The 27,329-nt window shown below is 29.3% G+C and overlaps 1 protein-coding gene across 8 annotated transcripts in view; it reads right to left on the reverse strand.

The window, feature by feature from the left end:
• Positions 1–27,329, reverse strand: part of LOC107440424 (CCR4-NOT transcription complex subunit 6-like twin) — a 200,373-nt gene that overhangs the window by 4,094 nt on the left and 168,950 nt on the right. For 4 of the 8 annotated variants that reach the window (XM_071182120.1, XM_071182121.1, XM_071182122.1 and 1 more), the window contains 6 exons: positions 13,686–13,748; positions 11,617–11,774; positions 10,358–10,512; positions 6,909–7,060; positions 4,038–4,268; positions 2,351–2,528 (listed from right to left, as the gene is read on the reverse strand). In XM_071182120.1, the coding sequence (XP_071038221.1) occupies positions 2,351–2,528; positions 4,038–4,268; positions 6,909–7,060; positions 10,358–10,512; positions 11,617–11,774; positions 13,686–13,748 (937 nt within the window). Of the gene's footprint in view, positions 1–2,350; positions 2,529–4,037; positions 4,269–6,908; positions 7,061–10,357; positions 10,513–11,616; positions 11,775–13,685; positions 13,749–14,546; positions 14,610–27,329 lie in introns of all 8 variants that reach the window. The other 4 variants (XM_043049251.2, XM_016053335.3, XM_016053336.3 and 1 more) reach the window with 1 other exon arrangement.

The raw sequence follows: 27,329 nt of genomic DNA on the forward strand, positions 1-27,329 counted from the left end.
TCTGAATCCTATTGAACATGCTTAGGATGCTCTTGGGAGAGCTATTGCGATGCACCAACCTCCCCCAGAACCATTCTGGAGTTAAAAATTGCTCTGGTGGAAGAATGGGAGGGTCTTCCACAAGTCCTCCTTAACTCCCTTATTAACAGCATGCATACTCGTTGTGAATGCTGTCTGTCTGTCAGGGGTGACCATACACTATACTAGAGGAATCACACACTGTACAAGCCTCACTTTTATTGTCATTTTTTATCCTTAAGTTCAGACTACATTGGATTTATTGGCAATAGGTCTTGCCAGTGAATGGCACTTTCCTTTTAGTTTTGCATACTTTATTATCATGGAATAAGCTATATCCATACCAAATTTCATTTATTTATATTCAGTATTTGAGATATTTGGGAAAATGTCTTACATCTCTTAATTCTGTCCACCAGTGTAGTTAGTATTCGGTTAACAACGATTAATAGTAGTAAAAAGATATAAAATGTCAAAAAAGTTTAACGAATATCTTCAAAAAATTTAATTAATTGATGTAAATTTCAATTTAGTATTCAGAATTTTATTTTACACAATAATTACTCACAGAACATAAATAAAGTTAGCAATAACTTTCATTATGCCTTTTTTTATAATTAATAACCTTGTTTTTACTTTTTCTTTTAAAAATTGAATCAAGTTCAGGGTACATTTATATGGACTTAAAGAGAACTATCTCTTGCTCCCCACCCCTAAATAAATAAATAAATAAAAAAAAAAACCACTTATAATTTCTGAGCGCAAATTTATTATTTCGAAAGGTTTTGGCAAAAATTATATGTTAGAATTTTTCCTTTATTGCTTTTTAAGAATTAAACCGTATTGCTATAATAGCAGCATACTTCGTCAAAGATTAGAAAGTTTCTTTTTTTTTTTTATCATGGAAATGTAAGAGCTTTATAAGCATCTGTGATAGCAATTTGAAAAGTAAATGACATAGAATAGGTAGAATATTAAGAATGAAATAATAACACTATAAGAAATTCAATTATAAAAACATATGTTTTTACAGCAGAAGATCCTTATAACGCAAACCTTGAAACATGAGGCTTTATTTTATATAGAATTTTATGTCAGATAGATCATTTCACAAATCATTAAACTTACCAATTAACAATATACACCTGGAACATGATATAAATGTTTTAAAAAATTTTTTAAATACAAATAAAGTATAAAAATATGCGTTACCGTTAAAGTATATAATGCAGTTATTTCATAGAATACCTAGTTATTCCATGAAATAACTGATCGCGACCGTTAAAGTGTGTAACATGTTATTAATTTGACACTTTAACTAGTTATTCTATGAAATAACTAGGTATTCTATAAAATAACGGATTTCATACTTTAAGGGGTCACAGTACCTTTGCAACAATTTTTTAAAATAAAGGTATAATCATTCATTTTGAGGATGCTTTGCATGCTCATTTAAGTTATAATCAATAATTTATCTTCAAAAAATGATTAAACTGTTTAATTTTTTGTAAATTTTAAAAAAAGTTGAAAAAATTGTAAATTTTTAAATCCCTAAGGCTTTTTTATTTTAGCATATTTTCAAAAAAAGTTTTTTTCATAGTGCTTGCAATATTTATCTTAACAATTTTGTGCATTCATTTGTTGATATATCAATTAGAATATTTTTTATAGATTATTTTGTAAAAAAGTAGAAAAAAAAGAGTAAAAATTCCTGTTAGGTATATATAACAAGCCGTAAAAATTGTAATACTTCATAAAATGCTTATTCCATGCACAGTTTAAATAAGTGTATTATACTCAAGATAAAAAAGTTTACTTCAAAGCTTTATCTTAAATAGAAAAAAATCCTTAGGGATTTAATTAAGATTAAGACACAAAATTATCATCTATGCGAAAAAGCACTTTAAAGTCAGACTGCTGGGCAAGCTTCTGTATTAGAACAATTTAAAATCATTCATAACTTTTTTAAAAATGTAGATAGGGAGATGAATTTTTTTCTGTACATTTGAAATACTTTGAAGTTTTATTATAAGCAATAAAAAAAAATTTGGTATTTTTGTCATTTTTTGGGTACTGTGACCCCTTAACAGTAACATATGCACTGATTCATTATTTACAGAAAATTATTAAGAGCGAAATATTTTTTTGTAAATAATAAACAAGCAACTAAAAACTGGCAAATTTATAAATTTTATTTTTACTTTAGAGATTGTTAAGTTGAACGCTTTATAGAATCATGTTACATAGCTCTTACAGTGTATTTGAAAACAGGAAGTGTTAATACAAGCAGGGAGAAGTGAATTGCAAAATATGTAAAAAATAAAATACTCACGAATAATTTGTGAATGGCATAATACCATCTTCGTAAGCTCTTGATATTTTAAATGGATGGGCAAATTCATTTGCTTTTGCAGAATTTCCAAGTTTGCTCAAACAATCTTTATAGACATACTCTTTAAAGTCACAATGATCAGTTTGTACACGGCCAGAGGAGAGGTATTCTATTACACCTACAAACAACAATAATCATTTGTTTTTAGTAGTCTAACAACAAAACGTTAAGAGAAGGACAAAGTACTTTTTTATGAATATGAAAGAGAAATTAAATATATATATATATATAAACAATCANTTAACCAACATGCATGAAAACTATGCTGATGGGTGTAATTCTTTTCTAGAACTATATATATATATATATATATATATATAGTTCTAGAAAAGAATTACACCCATCAGCATAGTTTTCATGCATGTTGGTTAACACACATCAACTACCAATCATATGCAAGTTGGATAGAAGAAAATGGCCAGATCTGAATAGACCATAATTTGAATAACCATTAATGTCAAATACAGCTAGAAAAAGATCAGTAAAATAAAAAAAACCAGTTTTATTGTTGAATGGAACTGAAATATATTTAAATTTTGATTGGAACTGATAAGAAACTGGTTTTTGATGATTTTTTATGTCTTCTAAGCAGATTGACTACAATAACTATCAAGTATTATTTTGTGTCTCTTGTCAAAAGTTAAATCTATTTTAATTTTGAGAAGGATTCTAAAAACACACACATATAAATAGATATGCATCTTAAATCTTTCAGCAGTAGAGCATAAAAATTGCCAATAATCATCCTTTAGCAGTATGCAACATCTTACAACTCTAAAGTGTTATCTTCAGTCATTTCAATAAGCTAAAAGTTCACAAAAAATGCTTAGATTTCATAGATTTGAATGACTAGGTTGCAGTAGCACTTATTGGTCAGTATTTTTAACAATTCACAGTTATAAAATTTTAGAACTATTACTTGATACGTCTCAATGGGACTTAAATTCGGATTGATCAATTGAAGTGGCAGATGATATCAATTTATAGTTATAAAATTTTGAATGATGATAGTTGATAACTTTTTCACATTACTGCCTTTAGACTACCTTAATAAGTCGAACCTCATTAGCGTGAAATCATTTAAAGTGAAACATTGCTTGATATGAAACACATGTATGGTCCCATGAGTTAATGAATTATTATCGTATTTTACATGCTTAACAAGAAATTTTCAAGCTGATAATCGCTTAACATTAAAGGAAACTGGAAACAGATAATAAACATGTGAATTAATGCCTGTTATTCATTTTGAAGAATGTAACTTCTATTTTCTCCCTTTGTTAGAAATAGCAGGTGGCAAAATGAATAAAATAGTTAGAATTTCTAAACTTACCAAATTGTTTGGTACATAATAGTATTGTATACACATATTATTGTAATGCATAACATTTATCGGCAGTACCTAAATAATTGTTTTCATGATGTGTCGGATAAGATAAAATTCGGTTAACATGAAATAATGACAGCCCCGTCAATTTTGTCTTCGCATACACACGCGCATACTTACACTAAGTATGGCTATTATGGAACACTATACTACACTATGCAAACAGATATTAAGAAATTTATACTTTTCTGTCAACAAATTAACAACCACGATTAAAACAAGATTTGTGAGGATGAATACCTGAGTCTGGAAGTGAGTTAAAATCTCCACACAAGAGAAGGGGAATGATGTTGGGGTCAGCTTTCTGATGAAGGGGTATATTGCTTTTCTGGAGGATATCATCGACAAAGAACTTTAGCTCATGCATCAGCATCATCGTCTGAATAAGTTTCACATCCGAGTACTCTGGATCCCAGTGGATGTGAGCAGTGCAAACCAAGATGTGCTGGTTGATTTGAGATGGATCAACACCTACACAAATATTAAATACACAATCAACTAAACTAAAAACAACTGCAAGGCATAGCTCAAATATTTAATAAGGAATTACAAAAAATAAGTAAATAAAAACCTATGAACTTAAACTAGGACTTTATAGACTGATAAACTATTAATGGGCTGATAGTCTAAGATCAGGAAAATGAAAGATTTTCATAAATCTATATATCTTTCAACAACAGAAAAGGCCGGGACAGCCTGGTCGGTAGGGCGCTGGACCCATGTCCGAGAGTTCGAACCCCAACGGCCGAAGTCTCCCCGTTTAGTAAAGTGACTGATGCATCTGTCAAGTCGCAAAAGTCCTCTATGTTCCCATAACAAATCAATACTTCTGGGGGTACTGGATTGGAGATCGATCGTTCTCCCATTCAGGTCAAAATTACGATCTGTGGACGAATGAATGGGGCCGCCCTATAAAACGGGTGTGACGTTTGGTGTGGCAAAAGTCTTATTCTTGGCCATAGATGGCGCCACAAAAAAACACACTCTGCCTTAAATTTGCTCGGTTTCACCTAGCAGGCTTGTTTCTCTTTCAGAAACAATTGAAAATAAATAATTAATAAAATTTTGCCCCATTTTGATTTCATGTCTTTTAATAATCTTCTACAAGTAACTTATAACCATAACCAAGCTTTTACATTTTCTTAAGTATGCCTAGTGATTTATGTATTTATACTGGAAAAGTTTTTTTTTATAGAAACTTTGAGGAAAATAACTCTGTAAAATTTTAAAATGCTTGCATAAAAATATATTCAACATATCATTTCCTTATACTTAATGAAAGAAAAAAGTGAAATAAATGTCGTCATTTATGAGTGCAATCAGATTGACTAGCAATCTATCACCCGTGTTTCTTAGCACACCTAATACTGAGGAAAACATATTTCAAAATTTAATAACATAGTTAAATTTGATAAGTTAACGAAAGGAAATTTGAAATTAGATACATTTTGATAATATCGCTTTGAATTGTTAAACAGTGGGGAATGACATAAATAATACAGATAAATAAACTCAACATATTCTAGACTTCTTTATAAATAAAAAGAAAAGAGTTGAAAGTAAACATAAATGTATATATTTTAAGTTCTCACATACATCTTAAACGCATGGATAGGACACTTAAGTGAAACTTTGAGAAGCGGCAAGTCACACAAGTTTCAAATTTTATACATAGATTATGACATTATTCAAAACAAAAAACGTAAAGAGAATATTACACTATTTTTCTGCTAAGGTTAAAATTTTTTTTTTAATGACGACAATTTAAATAAACGATTTAATTACAAATATTATATGCTGAGATGGAAAGGTTAAATAATTCTTTGATACCAAACACAAAAAATTATGTATTTTAATGCATACTCAATACTAATTTCATTTTTAGTTTGTTTGTGACCCAGTCACACTTTTCAAGTACTTATATAATTTCTAAACATTCTTCAGACACCAATAAAATCCTTATCGTCCCTCAAATATCTATAATCTTGTTAGTGCCCTTATATATTTTCATTGCCACTGGGGTAATATAATCCACATTGGAAAAATCTACTCTCCAAACCGAAACTCAATCGAACGAGCAAAAACTATTGAACTGCTTGGGATATTTAAAGTATTACAAAAAATTTTTCTATCCAAGATTGTTTAAGTATGTTATGTATGAATGCATTAGAATATATCACATATAAAAAAAAAAAAATCAATGATAACTTTCTTTTGAAAAATTTTATATCACATTTTCAAGAATTTGCTCTGTAACATTATACCCCAGAATGCATTGCAAAGTCATTATATGGTAAGGGGAAAAAAGTGATACATTTAAATTAAACCATTCATTGTTTGCATGTTTTGTTCTCCATACAATATAGGAGATAATTATTGTATTGTATAAATCATACATAAATACAAAAGTTTTCACATATACCTACTTATTGACTGCCCTTGCCTTCAAAAATGCTACTCAGAAGAAGGAATTGAAAACATCAAAACAGGTTTGAATAGCAGAGGAAATGGAGAGCGGTTGAACAATTATTTCTATAAACGCATTCAAGTTTCACCAGGCAATGGTGATTTTGATACTTTAAATACCCCCCTTCCTGAAAAGTGTTTCATTACATTTTGGTCCTCATAATCTTTTTTCTCCCCTTATTTAAGTAATAATTTACGGAATCTTTAATGTACATACATTTTTTTCTTTATTTTTAAAAATCTATGCTAAGGACAACCATTATGAATACTTTTCATACATATTTCACTATTAATACAATAAAAGAGGTTTAATTCATATTTTTGCATATATAAAATTTTTTCACCACATCACAATTTCATAGAAAAAAATACTTTCAATGAATTTTATGTGCTTATAGCACAAAGTGTTTGAAAAATAACAGTTTGAAGCTTTGTAACTTCATGAGCTAAGCAGGCAATAAAAAATAATAGCACGGGCATTTATTACAATCATACAAATTTACTTAAATATATGTAAATTACAAAAATGATAAAGAGTATTTTAAATTCATAATTTTTTAATTTTGAAGACTTGTTTTATTCTTTTAAAAATCTGAAATAACTAAAATCTCTTATAAAAAACAAACAAAGATAAATAAAAATTACCATTTTGATAGGCTCCAATTTTTGTTTGAAGAAGTGCAGCTAATCCAATGTTGTCTTTTGTCATAACTCTATTCAGCATATCGTCACAGCCCTCAGCGTTTGCCATCGCTAATTGATTGAATTCCATTAGATGTTCTCTAACCAAGGTAAATCTATAAAAAGCGCAAAACAAAATTAAGATAACCATCTACAAAGAAATGTAAAAAATAAATAAATTTAATAATAGTTTTGCTTGATAAATAATATTTTACTGTAAATGATACATTAATATAATAATATTATATTTTAAAATACAGTAGAGAAACGATTATCCAGAACGATCGGGACCATCGCGATTCCGGATAACTGATTTTTCCGGTTTTCTGAATCGCTACAAAGTGCCGTTTTTTTAATGTTTATGAAACTAAACTAAAAAATTATTTTGAAATAGTTTTAAAAATAATAAAAAATGATAAATAATACACTTAAGTTTAAATAAGGAAAGAAATTATGAAATGAAAATTATATAGAGGCTTATATATGTTATTAACGTTATTATTAACATTAATAACATATATAAGCTATTTGTGCTTATGTGAGATTCGTCTACAAACGGCTTTTGATCCGTCCTTTAAATCAGTTCTTTTGTCAACTCGATACGCCATACGCTCTAAATAACAAAATTGGCTCAGAATCTTGCAGGAAAAAAAATTTTTTAATTGAAGAAAATTAATTTACGGTTCCGAATTTCATTCCGGTTATCTGGTTTTCCGATTTCCGGATTAGAGGTTCTGCACTGTATAACTATATTACTGTATCTTTTTCCTTATTTTTAAGTATTAAACAGAATTCTGAAAACAAATTGTAATAGATTCATAAATAAAAGATTACGAGACAATTTAATCACTTTAATGTATAAAAAAAGTAGGAGTTATGAAAATTGTTTCTAACTTATGATTTTTCTAATTTATATTTTAAACATTATGTTATGATTTATTTCAAAAATGGATTCAAGTAAATCAATGAAAACCCTTGTTTATAAATTAAAAAATTGATGTAGGACAAAATTGGAAAAACTTTGGGATCATGTGATTGATTACTTATTCAAAGAAAAAAATTCATAAAGCTGGATTGCTTTTAAAGGTGAGGTGAAAAATGATGCATAATTTTTTTATTGAAAAATTAACAATGATTTAAAATAAATAAATAAAAAATATCAAATATGCTTTGCCAGAAAATATATACAGTCAGACTTCTATTTAAGGAACTTCCATCTTGCGAATTAGTCTATTTTGCGATTTTTTTCTAGAAATCAAGAACATTTTGGAAATTTCTTCGTAAAATAACTTCCAAATAGTGAAGTACATTTTCTATTTAGCAAACTTTTTTTTTTTGAGATCTACTTTTTCCATTTCCCTAAGTATTTCAGAACATTTCAAACTTATAAACACATTTTATGGAGGAAATGACCTTGAATTGATTTTCGAAGCCACTTAATTTTCAGAGAAAGCAGTAAAATCCCTTTTCTTCCTTGTTTGCATTTCAAACCAAAAACTCAGACAAAATTAACAGATTTTATCAGTAGCAATTAAACTTAAGAACACATGAGGTAATGTATGTTTAAAATTACTTATACAATAAATGCAGCCATAATTTCATACATATATTTAGCTTTTTTCTTTTATTTGGAGCATGATAGTGAAACACTGGATAATGCTTTGCTCTATTCTTGCTTGCCTGTCCTTATGATTAAGATTTATAATATAGATTATACTAGTTTACAACATAAAGATGTATCAAACGCTATTTAAATTATATCTGGTGTTTAGGAATTTAAAACCGGTTTTGTGTTGCTTAAGTGTTTAAAAAGATGATTTTCTACTTAACGAATTTTTCATTGAACTTGTTATCGGAATTTGGCAACTTCTTTAAATAGAGATCCGACTGCAGTTGTCTAACTCTAAAGGATGAATTAGATCACTTGCCTACTATCAATCAATCAACTACTATATTATTGTGGTTATTAGTGACAACAACCTAGAAGTTTCTTTTTTATTTCCAATGAAAAGTTGTTAGTGAGAAACTCTATCCTAATCTCATTGGTTGCAATTGACAACTGATTGATTATTGATATATGATTAGAATGCAGGCATGCTAAGTGATGACAGCTCAGAAACGCGAAAACAAAAAACTTAAACTATTTTTTTGTTCAAAGTAAAATCACGCACGATATTATCACATAAATAATACAGAATTTTTTTTAATTATTTTATTTTATATAGAAGAATATGAGTAAAAAAATTGTGATCGATTGAATGTTTTAATATAGCAGTAGTTTTTAATCTTCTAAAGAGAAGATTGTAGATAAATCTATACATAATTTTTCCAATACGAATTGCTTGGTTATTAAAAAAAGCTAATTTTTGTTGCAGGAAGGTAACCAAGTTAAAAAAAAATACCCCCAATTTTGAATAATTTAATCTACAAAATGAATTTATAATAAAAAACTAAAAGGGTGAGGAAATTACACAAATTTATTTAAAAAAAATCTAAATATATCAATTGTAATTAAACAGTAAAAAAAGATTTTAAATGATAAAAAGATTTTAAAGAGGTTTTTTTTAATTATTTATTTACTAAATGTAGCACCAGAAATTAATAAAAGAGTGGGTATAAAAATCATAAATCTACAATATGGAATGAAGAAAAAGACAAAGCTAGTTACATACATATAAATATTACAATAAGATTATACATTTGGAAAATTTAACACACACAATCAGAGTCGTTTCAGGGCTTTTTATTTTAAAATTTGTATGTAAGAATACAACATAATTTGAATAGGTTGTCAACTTCACTGATCCTGATAAAGCTTTCCACATCACAACAATAGGAACCCTGTCTAACTTTAGTTAAATTACTCAGTGCCCCTTGTTGCATAGACACTACATGCAGTACTTCTTTTAAGGATTATCAAATCCTAAGCTTCCAGCTTTCATAGCTAATGATATTAGAAACTTATAAAAAAAAATTTAGCTTGAATATTGCGAAAACTCAAAAAGTTGTTTACAATTAATGAAATGTTCTTATAAAAGAATGTCTGAATAATGAGGTCAAAAAGTAATTTTTTCATTTTAAATGCACAAAATTAGATACAAATGTTCATTTACATAAAAATGACATTGTATATTTCAAATTTATATATGAAATTGAAAATTTTCACTGGTTTCCTAAGCTCTCTAAGTCTAACTTTTTAGAGAGTGAATGAGTTTCTAATTTAACTTAATGTCATAAAAAAAAAAACATTTAACATCTTTGGTTAGAAAAAAAAAGTTAAAATTTTAATCTGTATGTTGACATTACTCTCAAAAGTACATATTTATAGTTATTAAAAATTTGTTTTGCAAGTTACATTAACTTAAATAAATGAGACCATTCAATCAAATTAATTAAACTCAAAATATACATACTTTTGAGTTTTGTAAAAAATTGCGCATCCGTCAACATGTTTCCTATCAATTTCAGACATGGTTTTTGCACGAGATTTGGGTGAGAAAATTCCATCGTATCCTTCCTTCTTGAGTTCAGGTAAGAAATATTTATAGAACTGTTCTGTTTCAACCTCCTGAAATAAATCAATTATTAATACAAAAGCCAGCCATAAAATAAAACTTGTTAAAAATAAGGACCGATTTTAAAATAGCTCAGTTTTATATAAGTAAATAATACTATAAAATTCATCAGATATTAAAGGTAAACAAACATTTCTGAAAACACTGTGACACCAAAAAGATGCAAAATTTCCAACCAACCAAACCAAACTTAATAGTTCATTTAAGTTGATATTGTTCTTTGCTATATTTATGTTGAACTAACTTATATTTTTAACAATGCTATCCCATAGTCACTAATCTATTTTTTCCTAGGGTTGTAGGATTTTAGTCATGCCAAAAAAAAAAAGTAAGTAAAATATTTTGGGCTTAAATCACTTAAAAAGAACCGGCTAAAATTAAAAAAATGACTGCTTTCATTAGAACTAGTATTTTCTAAAAACTGTAACAAGATAAAAAAAAATTGTTAACTGATTACGCATTCACATGATTTTATGTTAGGAATAAAGTTGAGCAGCAAATTTGCACAGTTAGAAATTAACTTTTTATTGCAGCTTAACAATATGAATAATACAAAATTATAGTAACTATAAAAACCGTTTATCCATGTTTTAAAACAAAATGTATTAATCATTCAGAACAAATCATGTACAATTTTACAGAAAATGCCTAAATTAGATTCAGCACGATTTTAGAATAAATAAAATAGCACAATTTTAAAATTTGAAGAACTGCTGAAACTTAAAAGCAAATTTCAAAAAAACTGGTTATAAAATATTGATTTTACACTATGATTATGAATGCATGTTGCGAAAGTAATATACAGTATTGTAAATAATATAGGTGATTACATTATAAATGCATGTTCTGAATGTAACATACAGCATAATATGTAATATTGTGAATGTGATAACAGTAACTGACTTATTTGAATAACTGCTGAAACTTAAAAATAAAAGTGAATTTAAAAATATTGTTGACAAAATATCTCTTTCATACTATGATTGCATGCTGTGAATGTTTTTAACAAAGCTGTAATAAACATGAGAAAAATAAATGTATAATGGAACACATTTATGATTCGTATGGTTAGTTAATAAGATATCAATGGGAAATACCTGAAGAGAAATGATATCAGCTTTATAATGAATAATTTCAGAGAGAATGTGTTTTTTTCTATAGGTCCAATCTAACGCCCAATTTGGGCAATACCCATACATTTGCCGAGTAGCATATTTATCACAGAGAATATTGTAACACATGACTGTGAACAAACCTGGAAAATAAAAAATTGTACAGTTTTTTTGATTCAACAAAATTGATAAATAAGCAAATTTCTATAATAAAAGATAAAAATAAATGACACATTTTTTATATCTAGTTTGCATTGATAAGCTGATTGTGCTCAAGTGTCAGGTCAGTCTAAAATATCTCTTTCTAAGCTACTTTCTTTCAATAGTATACTTATGGGTAATTTTCAAACAGAAAAAGAATTGTGGTTACTCCATACTAACTTAAGGAGAATTATATGAACATGATTTCTTAATTTATTAAGCAATAAATTATTATTTTAAAATATTTTCTTGCTTCATTTTATTCAGTGAAATGTTTTCGATTTAATCTAGTTAGCAAATTTTAAGTTTTAAGGTTAGCATATCAGAAATATTTACATGTTCTTGAAATATCTTAGAAAGATTTGTAATATCTCTGAAAAAGTTCTGAATGTCTGTCAATGATATGTCTGTCTGGAATTGTAATTTATAGCAAATAGAAAAGCAAGTTTACACTTTGTTACAGCTACTATTCACATACATATAGAATAAAATATTTAATATCAGTACACACACATTTAGTAGAATCAGCAAACAAATTAAAAGATTAAGATAAAAAGGGTGAATCAAAGCAGGAATATATTGAGGAAAAATTCATTAAAATTATAAAAATTATCAAGCGTTATATCTCTTTATCCAAAAACGCAATCTATTTACTTTCTATCTTTTTTTTTTTTTTTTGAAAGATATTGTGTTGGCTAATAATGCAATATCATCACAAGTAAAAAATTGCAAATTAAAAATTTAACCTAAAATTCAAGATAGCGAGGCTAGAGGCCAGAGATGAGCTCCAATTCGCTTTTGAAGGTCCGAGCCCGAAGAATTTTAATCCAAGCTTGAGAAACATAAGATAACCTGCGCCCTAGATAAAAGACAAAATTTTGCGATCTGGTCATTCGGCCTTTGATGTTTAAACAAGGGAATTAGTGAATTAAAAATGTTTTTATTACCATCCTGAGAAAAGAGAAGCGAAAAAAAAAAAAACTGAACCAACTGAAATTCCAGGATGACTTAAACAAAAATTAAAATATTAAGCTTAATAAATTCATTTGACAATTAGTGCAAGCCTCACAAAGCAAAAGCACCGAACAGAAGTAGATGGCTGTAAGTTTTATATCATATAAATTTTAAATTTTTTATACTTAAAAGAGGAACCAAACGTTTGGTTACAAGTAGTTTTATTAATTTTATCACATCATTCGAGCTAGCCCGAAACTTTTTTCAATAAAATACCATCTCATCTTAAGTAGAGACCCCTTAATACTTGTATAAGGATAATCTTAAATAATTCAACCTTCTGATGACTTCATTCATTTGAGTTTTGCGCAAAAAAAAGAAGAAAAAAAAAAAAGAGCATGCTTTCAATAAATGACAAGTATCTGTTAAACATACCAAATTCTTCGATGAAAAAATTCGGTAGGGCAAACATCAATAATGCAAAAACTGACCTTTTTCGATGCACCTTTTATAAGAAACTTTTGAATTTTTGGGGGATATTTGAGGTTATATCAGTTGTATGCTGTAAAATTATTTTAGTGTTAACAAGAAAACATTTTAAGTTATGAAAGATTTTTGCTCAAAAAATAATGAAACTTATTAAAAAATTAAAAGTTCGTAGTTCGTTAATTTTTGAAAAAAAATTTCTGCCGAAGATATGTATTAACATTTATCATAGTGAAAACTTTCATATGTAAATATTCAGAGAAAAAAAAATCTGAGACAATATCTTGTTTAGATGCTGAGAAAAGGTACATCGCAAAAGGTAAGTTTTAGCATTATTGTTATATGTCCCACCGACACCCATAGAAGAAGGAAAAAAAAAAAAAAAAAAAAAAAAAAAAAAAAAAGAAACTTACAAGGGGAGTCGGCATTTTGTGCCATACTGATCCATGGTCTTGCAGGGGGATGTGATGATGGAACTGAAAAACAAACAAAACAATCCATAAGCAATCAAAACAACAAAACATGTAAAAACAATCTTAATATTTGCTTCCTTAATCGAAGCAAATTAAAGAGCTTATTGTGAAAACATTTAAAGTGGGGAAAAAAGAAAATCGGCAATCAGTACACATGTTGTTAATACTTTAATTTTCAAGGTTTCTATTGTTTTTATAAAAACATTTTCAACATGTTTATATCATAGCTTCCCGATATTCATAGATATCACTTATTTCATAATTTTTTTTTTTTTTTNGCCTAAAAAAAAGAAGAAAAAAAAAAAAGAGCATGCTTTCAATAAATGACAAGTATCTGTTAAGCATACCAAATTCTTCGATGAAAAAATTCTGTAGGGCAAACATCAATAATGCAAAAACTGACCTTTTTCGATGTACCTTTTATAAGAAACTCCTTACGACATCGCTTTGAAATTTTTGGGGCATATTTGAGATTATATCAGTTGTATACTGTAAAATTATTTTAGCGTTAACAAGAAAACATTTTAAGTTATGAAAGATTTTTGCTCAAAAAATAATGAAACTTATTAAAAAATTAAAAGTTCGTAGTTCGTTAATTTTTGAAAAAAAATTCTGCCAAAAGATATGTATTAACATTTATCACAGTAAAAACATGTATATGTAAATATTCAGTGGGAAAAAAAAAAACTGAAGTAATATATTGTTTAGATGCTGAGAAAAGGCACATCGCAAAAGGTAAGTTTTAGTATTGTCATATGCCCTACCAACACCCATAACAGGAAATGAAAAAAAGAAACTTACAAGGGGAGTCGGCATTTTGTGCCATACTGATCCATGGTCTTGCAGGGGGATGTGATGATGGAACTGAAAAACAAACAAAACAATCCATAAGCAATCAAAACAACAAAACATGTAAAAACAATCTTAATATTTGCTTCTTTAATCAGAGCAAATTAAAGAGCTTATTGTAAAAACATTTAAAGTGGGGAAAAAAATAAAATCGACAATCAGTACACATGTTGTTAATGCTTTAATTTTCAAGGTTTCATTGTATTTATAAAAACATTTTCAACATGTTTATATCATAGTTTCCCAATATTCATAGACATCACTTATTTCATATTTTTTTTAATTATTTTTTTTACAATGTATAACATTTAATTATTTAACGCAAAAAATAATTAAATAACATTTAATTATTTTTTCCGGGAACTCATTTTTAGACTGCATAAATAAACCTACGGAAAAATGTCATTTTAACATTACTTAAAGAAGTGGCTTGTCATTGTTTCACAGTAAGTTCTTTCCGTTATACTTAGGGTTCACACCAGCAATGAAAGATTAGTATTTATCAAAATTAAGAGTTAAAAAGCTAACATAATGTTAATAAAGAGATTCAACATAGAGATTAGAATGCTGAAACCAAATATGTCGCCTTACTGGCGTGAACCCTAGTTATACTTATAGATGAAACAAAATGAGATAGTTATATTATATATGCAAGAACGGAAAAGTGCATTTATTCAAACATATCAACATTAAATATAACGTATTAACAGCGGTCACACATAATAATCTGTGCAATTTTCAATATAATAACATTCATGGAAGTAATGGATATTGTCAAAAAGTATATTTAAATATAGTTAATTTAAAAAAACGGAAGTAAAAGAAAAGGCAAAAGAGACCGCATATTTCGTGACAGATGGACAACTCCTAATTATGAGTGTCAAAAAAAGAGGAAAACTAAAAACTGGACTAACATGAAATTTTTACATCAATGACAGGCAAATGAAAGATATCGCATTGGATAAATAAGTAATAAAATATGAATCGGAATTGTGATTGATCTTGAACCCATGTCATCGGAGGACAAAATCAAAGTCAAAATCAAGTCTAGTCACGAAAATGTATGATTTTGCAAGCACACAGTCCGTTGACTGAGTATGGCAAAATAACCTACCATTAACTTAGTGTGAGTTATAAAAAGCGCATCCGATAAAAACTTTAATAGGCTAAAATACAGATGCAATTTTTATAAATGCACACCCTTTTCATAATTTATACAAAACATTAGAAAAATTACATATATATTTTTTTTTAAAAAAAAATTGCCCTTTCTTTTTAATTAACATTTTTCTCTAATTTCATAAAACAACCCAAATATTACATAAATAGTGGATTATTGATTGGGTCTAACTATAATAACACATTGGAAAAATATTGAGGGGGGGGGGGAACTGATAAAATAAGTTAACTCGCAGAACTCGTTTAATAGCTCTTCCACGGAATCCTCGAGTTCTGCAGAGCACTATTTGGGTATAACCGTAGACGAATGTACCTGAATATTGTTTTATTAATAAAGAGCTAAAAAGAAATGTGCAGCTATGCGAATAATTAGTTGATTATGAAATTATGGTATTGCAGATAGTGAATTTAAATAATAAATTATAATTTTTTTTAAATAACGGCAAGTACTGAACTTTCGTTCTTCGCCTCAGAAGATGCCGGAAGTGTTAATCATTTATCGTTACTCGGTAAACCAAAGTCAGGGAGGCGAGCAACATGTCCCACGCCTCACTGACACAGTTACCAGAGATGCCAACTGCTCCGACCGCGCCATTATAATTCAAAAAACGGTAAATAACAACAAACTAAAATTTGCAAATAGTTGACTAATTTTGCTTACTTTTAAAACGGCGTAGCATGACTGAGCTAATTCAAAGTGGCGAATTATATAAGCCTTCGAATAATTTAGAAATAGTGGTGTATAAAAACCTAATAAATTGAATTTATTAAACGAAGCTTCATACATTAATAAACTACCACTCGAAAATATTTATACACAGGAGAAAGTTGGCATCTCTGAGGTACCCGTTCATCGGGTGGGCCACATTCACACACCAGAGGACAACACATAGAGAAACATCCATGCCCCGAGAGGGTTTCGAACCAGCAACCATTGGCTTCGCAGTCAGGCACGCTAACCACTCGGCCACCGAGCTGGCATATAAAAATTATATTTTTATACCACAAAATTATTACACATTTAAAAGTTGTAAGAAAAATCAAAGCTTGTAAAAATCTTTACGACTCACTATTAATACAAAAAATTACAGAAATTAAAAAGATCTGAATCTAGCAAAATGCTTCAGAACTTGTTTAAAAATCTTGTTTAAGACATGGATCAAAATGGTGGATGAGAGATATATTAACATACATTTCTGGAATCATATTTGCTCCACAACTTGATCTAGCAATTTATTTACTTGTTTTACTACTCAGCGAAGTTCATTTTCTTCGTCGACTCAACCTTGAAATAGTACAAATTTTCTCTTATTCGATGGCCTGGCAATTCAAGAGCGATTCTTTCTTCTGCAAATGCAGTGATGCGCGCATTTCGAGCTGGTTGGCTAAGTATGTCAAAACAAGATTCGCTCGATATCTTTTCTTCTCTTCGGGGTTATTTTATTTTTGGTAAATATAAATTAAGAGCACACGATAACACACGTTGAAACAGAAGCAATCATAATGACATTTACGTTTATTCTAAAAAATTTGTTTGTTTTCAGTGACAGAAGACGAAGCACACATTCAGGAAATAGGAAAATACGAACAGACCACCCAATTTAAATATTGAACTTTATTCAAAATGATGGAACAATTTTAAATAAATATTATTCCAATTCAAGAGAGTTGATGGCACATTAGTTCAGTTGTGTTCCCAACCTATATATAAATTTTCACTTCCAATTACCATCTGTAAGCGCCGAACATTTTTCGCGTATAACTTAAAAATCACTTGATTTAATTCATGATTGAAATCGAGATTCAAATCACCTTATTCTTTTTTTTAAAAAAAATCTTTAAACAATTGTGATTTAAATAAACTGTGATTTCTTTAAATCTCATTAATTTAAACGAACTCGATTTTTTTCTTTTTTGAAAAAAAATTATTAATTCAGGTTCAAAATATATTTTATTTTGTTCAATATTCTGTTAACATTCTTTATTAACATTATTTGTTAACATTCTTTAAAGTGTGATTTAAAAAAAAAAATCTTATTTATTGATAAATTAAGGTTTCATACTTAGAAATAATGAAAGTGATAAGCGTGTAAATTATTATATTTCAAAATAGACGGGGAAAAAAAAGAGAGAGAGAGAGAGAGAGTGTGTGTGGATAAGAGTGCCATGAAACATTTAAATTATAGTTTCACTAAATTTATGTAAAATATTTTGCAAATAAAAACATATTTCAATGATGCCCATTCATTTTTATGCTTATTTAAATGCAGCGTTTTTAAAACTTATTAACTAAGTAGTTTGTGTACATCAAGACTTGTTCTACCCAGAGTAACTTAAAATAATATTTTTTCAGTTATGTTTTCTGACTCTGACCAATTAACTCTTCATTAGATATTTAATTAACAAATTAGTCTTCCAATCTTTAACATTCATGACTTCGGCCAACTTTTATGTTCGACTTCATTGTACTTTTTCTTACTTTGTTGTTGTTTCTTTTGTATTGCCTCGGCATTGGAAATAATAAAAAAAATCTTTAACATTGATTAGCGAGTTGAGCTTCAAAAACTTCATTATTTTTTTATCTATTCACTGATTTGTTTTTAATAATTAAATAATAATTTTAACCGTTTTAGTAAGAAATTTCAATTATAATAGTGTTTTTAGAAAATATTAAGTATTATTAATACATTTTATTATATGTTTTGGTTAGTAATTGTAAAAAAAAAACCTATTTAAATGAGATAAATTCAATTTTGTGTTGTTTTTTTTAAAAAAAAAAATGATTCTGATTTTTCTCAAGAGTGCTAGGCGAAAGTTCTTTCAAATGTGATAAATTTTACTTATATTTTGATAGGAATCAAACTTTGGTTTGGAGATTATCCATTTTTAGCGTTAGCATAAAAGGAAAATAAAATAATCGGGGAAAAAAAAAGGTAGTGAAAGAATATAACCAAAGCTTAGCTAGAAATTAAAGGTAGTCAGCTGGTCCAGACCACTGAAAATTGGATTAAGAGCACCATAAAATAAATTCTCAATGGTTCCCCAGATTAGAAATCTATTAAGAGGTATTGTATGCTGTTTTAATTTTTGAATTTCTGCTTTCGTGTTTTGCTCTGCGTTTTTATTATAAAGTATGATATTTTATCACAGTTGAGAACATCACGCATTCTATTTATTATAATTTTACATTTAAATTTACCTCTTTTTTTCTTTTAAAAGATGTTAATAGACGTCTGTATGACTGAAAGATGTTTGAAAATTTTAACAGAAACATGGAAAATACTTGTCAGATTAAATACTTGTAAGATTCTATCTACTTGATTCTATTTATTATAATTTTACATCTAAATTTACCTAATTTTTTTTTTAAAAAAAGATATTAATAGACGCCTGTATGACTGAAATCTGTTAATTTAACAGAAACATGGAAAATACATAAATAAAAAATATTGTAAATTCACACAGATATTTTTCTTAATTCCTTTTAGACAAAATGCCACCAAATTCGAATTTTTTTTTTTATACAAATAAGAAATTTAAACAAAATGCCATCAGATTGAAAGCTATTTTTAAGCATCATTGTTAATTAAACCAACGAATCGTTAGAGATACGGATTATTTTCGTTGTAACGATTCACTGAGTGTTTCAAACATGAAGATAAAGGTTTACTTAAGATAGTTCTGTAAGCAACGTTCTTATTTTATCTACTTGTACAGGGTTGTAATAACTGAACTGAAGGGGAAAAAAAAAAGAAGCAGATTACGAAGCTAATTATCTCTTAATCATAAAATAGTTGGAATTTCGTTGAAAAATAGCAAACAAGTTTAATATTTGTAACACTAATAATAACAACCAAAAGTAATAAGAATTAATTTTAAGAAAAACACGATCTCGATATTTAGAGGAATGCTTTTAACACTAGAAAGACTGAAACTTAGTATATACCTATATTGCCCAAAGGCATCCAAATGGCACGGTTGTGAAAAAATAACTTGTTTAAAATTATTTCGTATATTATTTACAGTTATATAACAAGTTATAAGTAAATATTAACAATAAAAAAATTATATGTTGTACAAAAAGTCACATAAATTTCGTATATTACTTGCAGTTATATAACAAGTTATAAGTAAATATTAACAATAGAAAAAATTATATGTTGTACAAAAAGTCACATAATTCCAAGAAATTGCGTCATTATATTATACATCATTGTTTTTCTAACTGAAATTAAAAAGCAGTCAAAATGACTTCCTTGGGCAATCTAGTGCTAATTAATAATTTTTTAAAAAATTAATTTACGATGCATACTATAGCATTAATGAAATTATCAATTATCTAACTTTAGCAGCATGATTGATTCAATGATGAAAAGCGAATTATTTTTGGTTGCAAAGACTCAGAAGTCGGGGCGACATTTTATTAACATTATGAAATTGAATTGCATTTTATATAACAAATAAAAAGCCAATTATAATCAGATATTCTAAACGCGACCTGCTGCACTCGAAAACTATTAACCAAGGTTCGTCTTTAACAGATGCGCAGATGACAGGTAACTCTTACACAATTCTATTTAATTTGTGTCCTTGGATCTAACCCTCAAATAGGAAACATCTTATTATTATTTAAAAACGAGATAACAGTAGAACAGAGCGGGAAAAAAAAAAACAGCAATCGGTGGTGACATCTTCGAGGAAATCTTTATGGCATGATGTCGTTGTCAACAAATATAATTCTCCGGTAAGGTCACATAGTAGTATATGTCAATGTCAAAACATCAGTGACAATTTTTTTTTGAAAGTGTGATGTTTGGCATTCGCCAACCTTGCACTGTCGTTAACACCTTGTTTTCATGGTCGCCAAAAGGTTAGTGGCATGAATGGAATCAAGGCATCCACACCTTGTCCGACTTCTGAGCAAGGTGGATTTTAGTAGTCTAACGGCGGCACACCACTGACCTCGCTTTAAGTGGCTACCCTTTTATAGAAATGAAAGACAACGCCTTCATCAGGAGTTAAAAAGGTTGCTAAACTTGGCAATGCGTGAAAAATCATACATCTTACTCAATCTCTCGTGTGTGTGAAGTGAATCAAAATAATCCGTTAACACTTAAAATAAAAAAAATATAATCCACTTGAAAAAATAACACTGATTCCTTGAAACGGAAAAAGCATATCGCTATTAACGAAAATCATTTTCTTTATAGAATTATGAGTCATATTTGGAAATTGTATGTAAAGAATTGAAGGGCTCGTTGCAATATATTGATCGATCAAATTTTTTAATTGGAGCTTTTTTTTTAACCACTTGCGCAATAAGAAAACGTGCTGCGCATGCCAACTTTGTGCAGTACACGTAGATAGACAATTATCACAAAAATAATAAAGACGTTCGTGGTATGTATTACAGAAATAGAAGAGATAGTTCCGATTTCCATAACGCATCGAAAAACTTAATCGTCTCACAAGTGGTTAAGAGAGTTTTTCGACGAAAATTTGAGTGCAATAAAATGTTTTTCTGATATTATGCTTTTCTCATGTGAAAATTCTCGAAGTTTGGAAAGTACCAATATAGAAACAATACTAAGGCGTAGCTTTATATAAAAATGTCCCCTTTTGAAAAAGTGGAGCTTATCACTATATCGCCTCAAGTGCTTTAAGTGTAGCATTAATTATAAATTATTAACTTTATAACATTAAACTAGCTTATCGTAATACTATTTAAAACATCCACAGCTTGAATTGATTGTGAAGTTTAATGATACAAGGTCTCTTTAATGACTTAAGGTCTCATATGCTGCGCAAAATATTACGTTAAAAGGGGTCAAAAGATAAAAGCCACAATTTTATGTTCATAAAACTAATGAGATTTATAATATGGCACACAGCAAGGCAGGTAAATTTATTTAAAAGTGAATAAAATCAGCTAAGGTGCAAATATAAAAGAAGTTACTCAAAATAGGTTATACTGGTACACAGGAATTAAAATATAAGTAAGTAAAATATGATAAAAGCAATTACATAGAATGTAAAATATCAACAGCGAAAATTCAAAAATATTAGGATGACGGATTTCACTTAACAAATGTTTTATACGTAAAATAGTGCTACGTTAAGATGATGTTCGTTAAAACGGGGAGTGACGATTTAAATGTTACAAATTTTGCATTTGGGAGGCGGTTCACCAAACAGCAGTTGAAGACAAGTCAGCCGAGTGTGGCCAATGCGAAGACGGGTGATCTTAACGTCTGCACCACGAAAACGCAACACAGGCAATGGATCCAAATCAGTTTTAATGGTGTGCATTCCAATGCTGTAGCCATAGGGATTTTATATAGTTATGTAGCTTTGTATATAAGAAAGATATAGACAGAATTAAGGAGGTCGTAGCAGATCTCGCAACAACATTGCCTAAATCATTACCTTAGATTCAAAGATGGCATGAAAAAAATATCAAAACCATTTTTACATTAACGAACGCTGGATAAAAATCAAAATAGGATAAGTGACTTTTAAAATGCCCCCAACTGGCACAAAGCGTTCAAACTATTTCAGTAAATGCAATATTTCTGGGTAAATCGTGAAGAAATTTGTCGTAAAGATTAAAGAACCGCAATGGCTTCTGCAGTGAAAATTGAATAAACAAATATCAGGGATTTTGTGGCTGTATGTGGCATCAGAAATGATGAAGCCACAGTCAATATATCCAGGAGATTTCGAGCCTTTGGTAAACATAGGAACATAGAGAACTGTTGACGTAAAACATCTATGAGTGGATTCGATACTAATTCTTTCCACAGAGCCAAAATTACTAAACTGGCACATTGAAGCGGAGAACCACCTTATTGTGACTAATAAATTATCAATTTAAGAAATAAATAATGAAAGGTAATTTATTTATTATTATTTTTAAACTATGCGTTAAATATTTGAGAATGGGGTTCAAATTCTTTAACGGTTACGACAATAAATCAATAACAAGGGCTGTCACGTACTTTAATTACCATTTTTAAAATTAAGAATTTTAAAAATGGTAAACGTTTAAAACGAAAAAACTGATTTAATCTGTATATTAAGAAGTTTGGGGACTCACCTCTATGGCGCCAAACTTGGGTCGGGCCCCATATAACTTAGGAATCTAAGCTTTAGCGTTATCTAATTTAACCAAAGGTTCTGTAGATAGAAAATTTTGCAATTCTTTTTTTTTTTTTCGAAAAAAAAATACACATAGTCTAACTTGAATGCGCAATGATGCTTTTTGTCCGACTAATTCCTTGGTGGTAAATTTTTGTCTTTGTAAGCTCCATTCCTCTATTAAGTTCTAAACTCATTGAAACAGTTATTACGTCTACAAGGATTTATAAGCTATTATCAGCCAACATTTATATGTTATCACAACATGAATCTGCGGCTTTTCATTATCTTCAACCACACATCATTGTGTAAATATATATCCTCCTGTATGCATTAATCATAAAGATATTTGTCTAAGCCGAATGGCGGATCAACCGAAGGTACAAATTAAATAAAGAAGGGATAAAAATCAGCCTCAACCACTAGCTAAAAAAAAAAGAAGAAAACTAGACCTGGTACTGCAATCCTGCTAGACTGCGTGTCTTTTAAACCTTAACCTGAGGACACATATCGGGCAGGTTAAAATATTTAATAGACATACCCGCCTATCATGCATGATTTAATGTGAATGACCATTTGCGGGGATGATAAAATATGCGACGAAGAGAAAGAAGAAAATTAAAAAGGAGAAGATTTCCAGTTTAGAATTGGTTTCGAAAAGTTCACAACAGCCATTTTTTCTTCAGTTTTTGCAAGCGATGATGCGATACAAATAACGACGACGGTTCATGTTATTTTTGGAATTTGTGTCACGACTTCTGAGATTTAATTCGCCAATAAAAGCCAACGTACTGTGCCGTGAAATGATAAATTTGAGTTAGATCTTTCCGCACGTAAGCTTCATTTATTTGGGAAACTACTAAACTTATTGTAGTAAGTAAGTGAAGGGGGAAAAAAACTAATTTATTAGTAAGAACATGAGTTACGAAGTATGAACACAGCAAATCATCAGAGATTGGTCTGGAAAAAAAAAGCAAGTGCTTTGGAATCTTCGATATAATAGTGTCAATAAACGATTCCATATTTTACATTAATGTCTACACATGAAATAATGCTTTTTTCGTGACTATGCTGTTTTCATAACTGTTGTAAAATTGTAATGACAGTTAGGTCAAGTTTAGTCTATTTTTAGTTATGCTATTTCTGAAAATGGCGCAAAACGTAAACAAAGGGCCTGAGTTTCCTGAAAATGAAAAGCATTTGTGATTTAATATTTAAATGTTTAAAAAGTTAATCCAAAGCTGCATTATCTGTTCTCAGAAAATATTTTAAACATCGAAACTTATTCATTGATTTTGATAATTTTCATCCGGGTGGAAAAATTTCCCCAAAATATCGATTTTTGAAAGAACATTTTGAAAATATTGAATTATTTGTCTGTTTTAAATTATAGGATATCCTGAAGTGTAAGGCGAGTGACTATAAACTTTGACCTTTTTTTATTAATCATTTTTTCTTAACAAAAGAGCTTTCAAAAAGCACAGTTAAATGTAAGAAATTTAGCAAGAAGGGTAAATTGTAATGATTTGTAATGAAAATTATTTCAACAAGCTTTAATTTTTGGCCGGGATAGCCTGGTTGGTAGGGCGTTGGACTCGTGTTCATGAGTTCGAATCCAGTCGGTCGGTGAATCCCTGAGTATTAAATGGTGACTAAATGCAAGCTAAATCTGTCTGGGTCTTACAGTCCCCTAAGTTCCCATAACAAAACAATACTTCTGTGGGTATTAATCCAAGAGTTCTCTTGTCTTCTGAATTGGGCTCAAAATTGCAAGTCTACGGAGTTGAACATTGGTTTTCGTAAACTCAAATTTGGGTAGGCAGTTCAACGACGGTTATAGAATAAAATGGGCTTTAATTGGCGTCGGTGGATCAGGGAACAGGGTGCACGCCTCCCAATGGTGACCCGGTTCGAATCAAAGAGATGGCTGGTCGATCCGAATTCCCTACCCGGCTCACACCGACCACAGCGCTGACGTAAAATATCCTCAATGGTAAATGGGTCATGGGTTAGAGCCCTCTTACAGCCATGCAAACCATGGGAGGTTTTTTTCTCCATGTAACGCAAATTCAAGTTAGTTCCATTGGAAAGTTTCTAAAGGAAGGCAAAATTTCTCCAACACTTGATCCAGCAGTTCCCTTGTCTTCTGGATTGGGTTAAATATTACAAAACTACGGAGTTGAACATTGCTAGCTGTAAGCCCGAAATGCGGTCAGCTGCTTAACGAAGGTTATAAAATAAATTGAGCTATAATTAGAGTGAGAAAAAAGTCACTAATTTGGTCTGTTTCCATCACGAACTTAACTAGTATTAGTAGTCACTTTTTTCCAATTCATAGCTCACTGGTAGTAGGCTATTTTAATTATTCTAAGTTTTCTTGGAGTGGCCCAAAACATTTTTTATAAATTGCCCACTTGTCAGAAAACTTTTTTGTAAATTGCGAAAATAAGTTTCAATGAAATTATTTTCACTGTTTAATTTTTTTCCCTTCCATTACTTTGCTGACAGGGGATTAAAACCACTAAATTATATGATTACGTCATAACTGAACGGCCTCTTTAATATTTATGTAATTAAAATGCGATACATATTTAAAAAGAACCGAATGAAATATTTTATAAAATAAAATTATATATATATATGAATGAATGATGTAAATTCAACTAGAATCGCATACACTGAAATATCACAAGAGTTGAAGAATTGATTAATCACTATAATTCATTTACTTATCAAGCATTGCGAAAAAAGCCTTCACTTTTCTGTCAAGGGTGGTTGATAACCTCTTATCGTTTTAAGTACGATTTCACTGAACAAACCTGTTGCAAACTAAACCTGAACAGAATTTAAAAAAAAAAAAAAAAAAAANAAAAAAAAAAAAAAAAAAAAAAAAAAAAAAAAAAAAAAAAAAAATACGTGGATAGTTATTAGGTTAACAAGTAGTTAGTAGGGACATGGTTGGTATACAAAATTGTATGGTAGCATTTTAATTACAGCTAAACGCTGGGAGACAGTTCTCAGGTCATTATTTAGAATAACATAAAGACAAATGTTTTTTTCTTAAGAGGTTAACCTATTCTAATTAGGTACATGCCTCACTAACTCGACAGAACACGTCACATGCAACGATCAAAGGGAGTATTTTCTTAATGAAAGGGGGTGTAAGGATAGCTGGCTAGTACTCCACGTAAGTATGCGTGTAACGTGTAATGAAAGAGAAATTCATCGGAAGTAAATCATCAAGCCGAAATAACTTAGACGAATGTATCTTTTAGTACAAAGACGGTTACAATTATGAGTAGAGTCGGTGGCAACGTAATTATATGCACAGAGTAAATTTTTTCGCTTGTATGTTGTAAACTGTAATTATGGTTAGTTTTGGTGACTAACAACTAACATTTTATTTTCTTCCAAAGTTTAGATGAGATAAGAAGCATCCGAAAACCAACATCAGTTACATGTTTCGCCACAGTGTAGTAAGAAAATTTTTCTGGAGAAATTAATAGGTACTTTATTTTTTTTAATTCGATTTATAAGAGAGTACGTGATCATTGCGTTTTTATTTATGCCACTAGAAACAGTAAATAGTACATTTCATAAAAATCACCCGAAAAGTATAAAAATAAGGCTGAATTCATAATGAGCTGAGTTTAATGACACAAGAGCAAGAAAAGGTAATACCAGCCGAACACAAAATGGTTTAAACGAAACCCAAGAAAAGGTTTCGATCAATCTAGCGTGAAAATAGAAGGGACAAAACAAAAATAGAAAAAATACCCCGGGGTCATGAACTCCCAGAGACCAGAAGATCCATTACACGGTATTAAAGCTAAAACTTCACATAAATAAAAAGGCCATGCTACATTAATTATCAGTTAATAGTAGTTATTTATCTAAATGAATATAAATAATTTGATAATCAATAATAACTTCACACCTTCGAGACATTTATGAACAAGAAAGCTGAATACATCAACTTCCCTCTTTAGAGGACTGTAATCATTGGGTGTAATTGACGGCATAATTTTTGCGAATGTGCAAATGCGAACATAATAAAGATTTAAAATCAAATTTAATAGATTATAAATCGATTCATTTTCTGGTAAGCAGGATTTTGTAAAACAAGAGACGCAAAAATAAAGCACAATTTTTAAAATTTGGTATTCAATGCCTGCTTGCATTTATCCAGGATCAAAGAACAGGTGTAGCATTTATCGGCACTAATGATCCATTTATAAAATTGGTAACGGTGATGAAATTTTTACGCAAGATCAACTATACAATCAGATGCCTATAATAATTCTCAGGCAAACAGCAACGCATATTCAACTCATTAAAAAAAAAAATCAATTACATTAAGGGTATCGCCATTTTGATAAGGCTAATTTATCATCGGTATACTAGTGAATAACGCTTTCA

This window comes from Parasteatoda tepidariorum, chromosome 6 (assembly GCF_043381705.1).
Source record: "Parasteatoda tepidariorum isolate YZ-2023 chromosome 6, CAS_Ptep_4.0, whole genome shotgun sequence".
Classification (NCBI taxonomy): domain Eukaryota; kingdom Metazoa; phylum Arthropoda; class Arachnida; order Araneae; family Theridiidae; genus Parasteatoda; species Parasteatoda tepidariorum.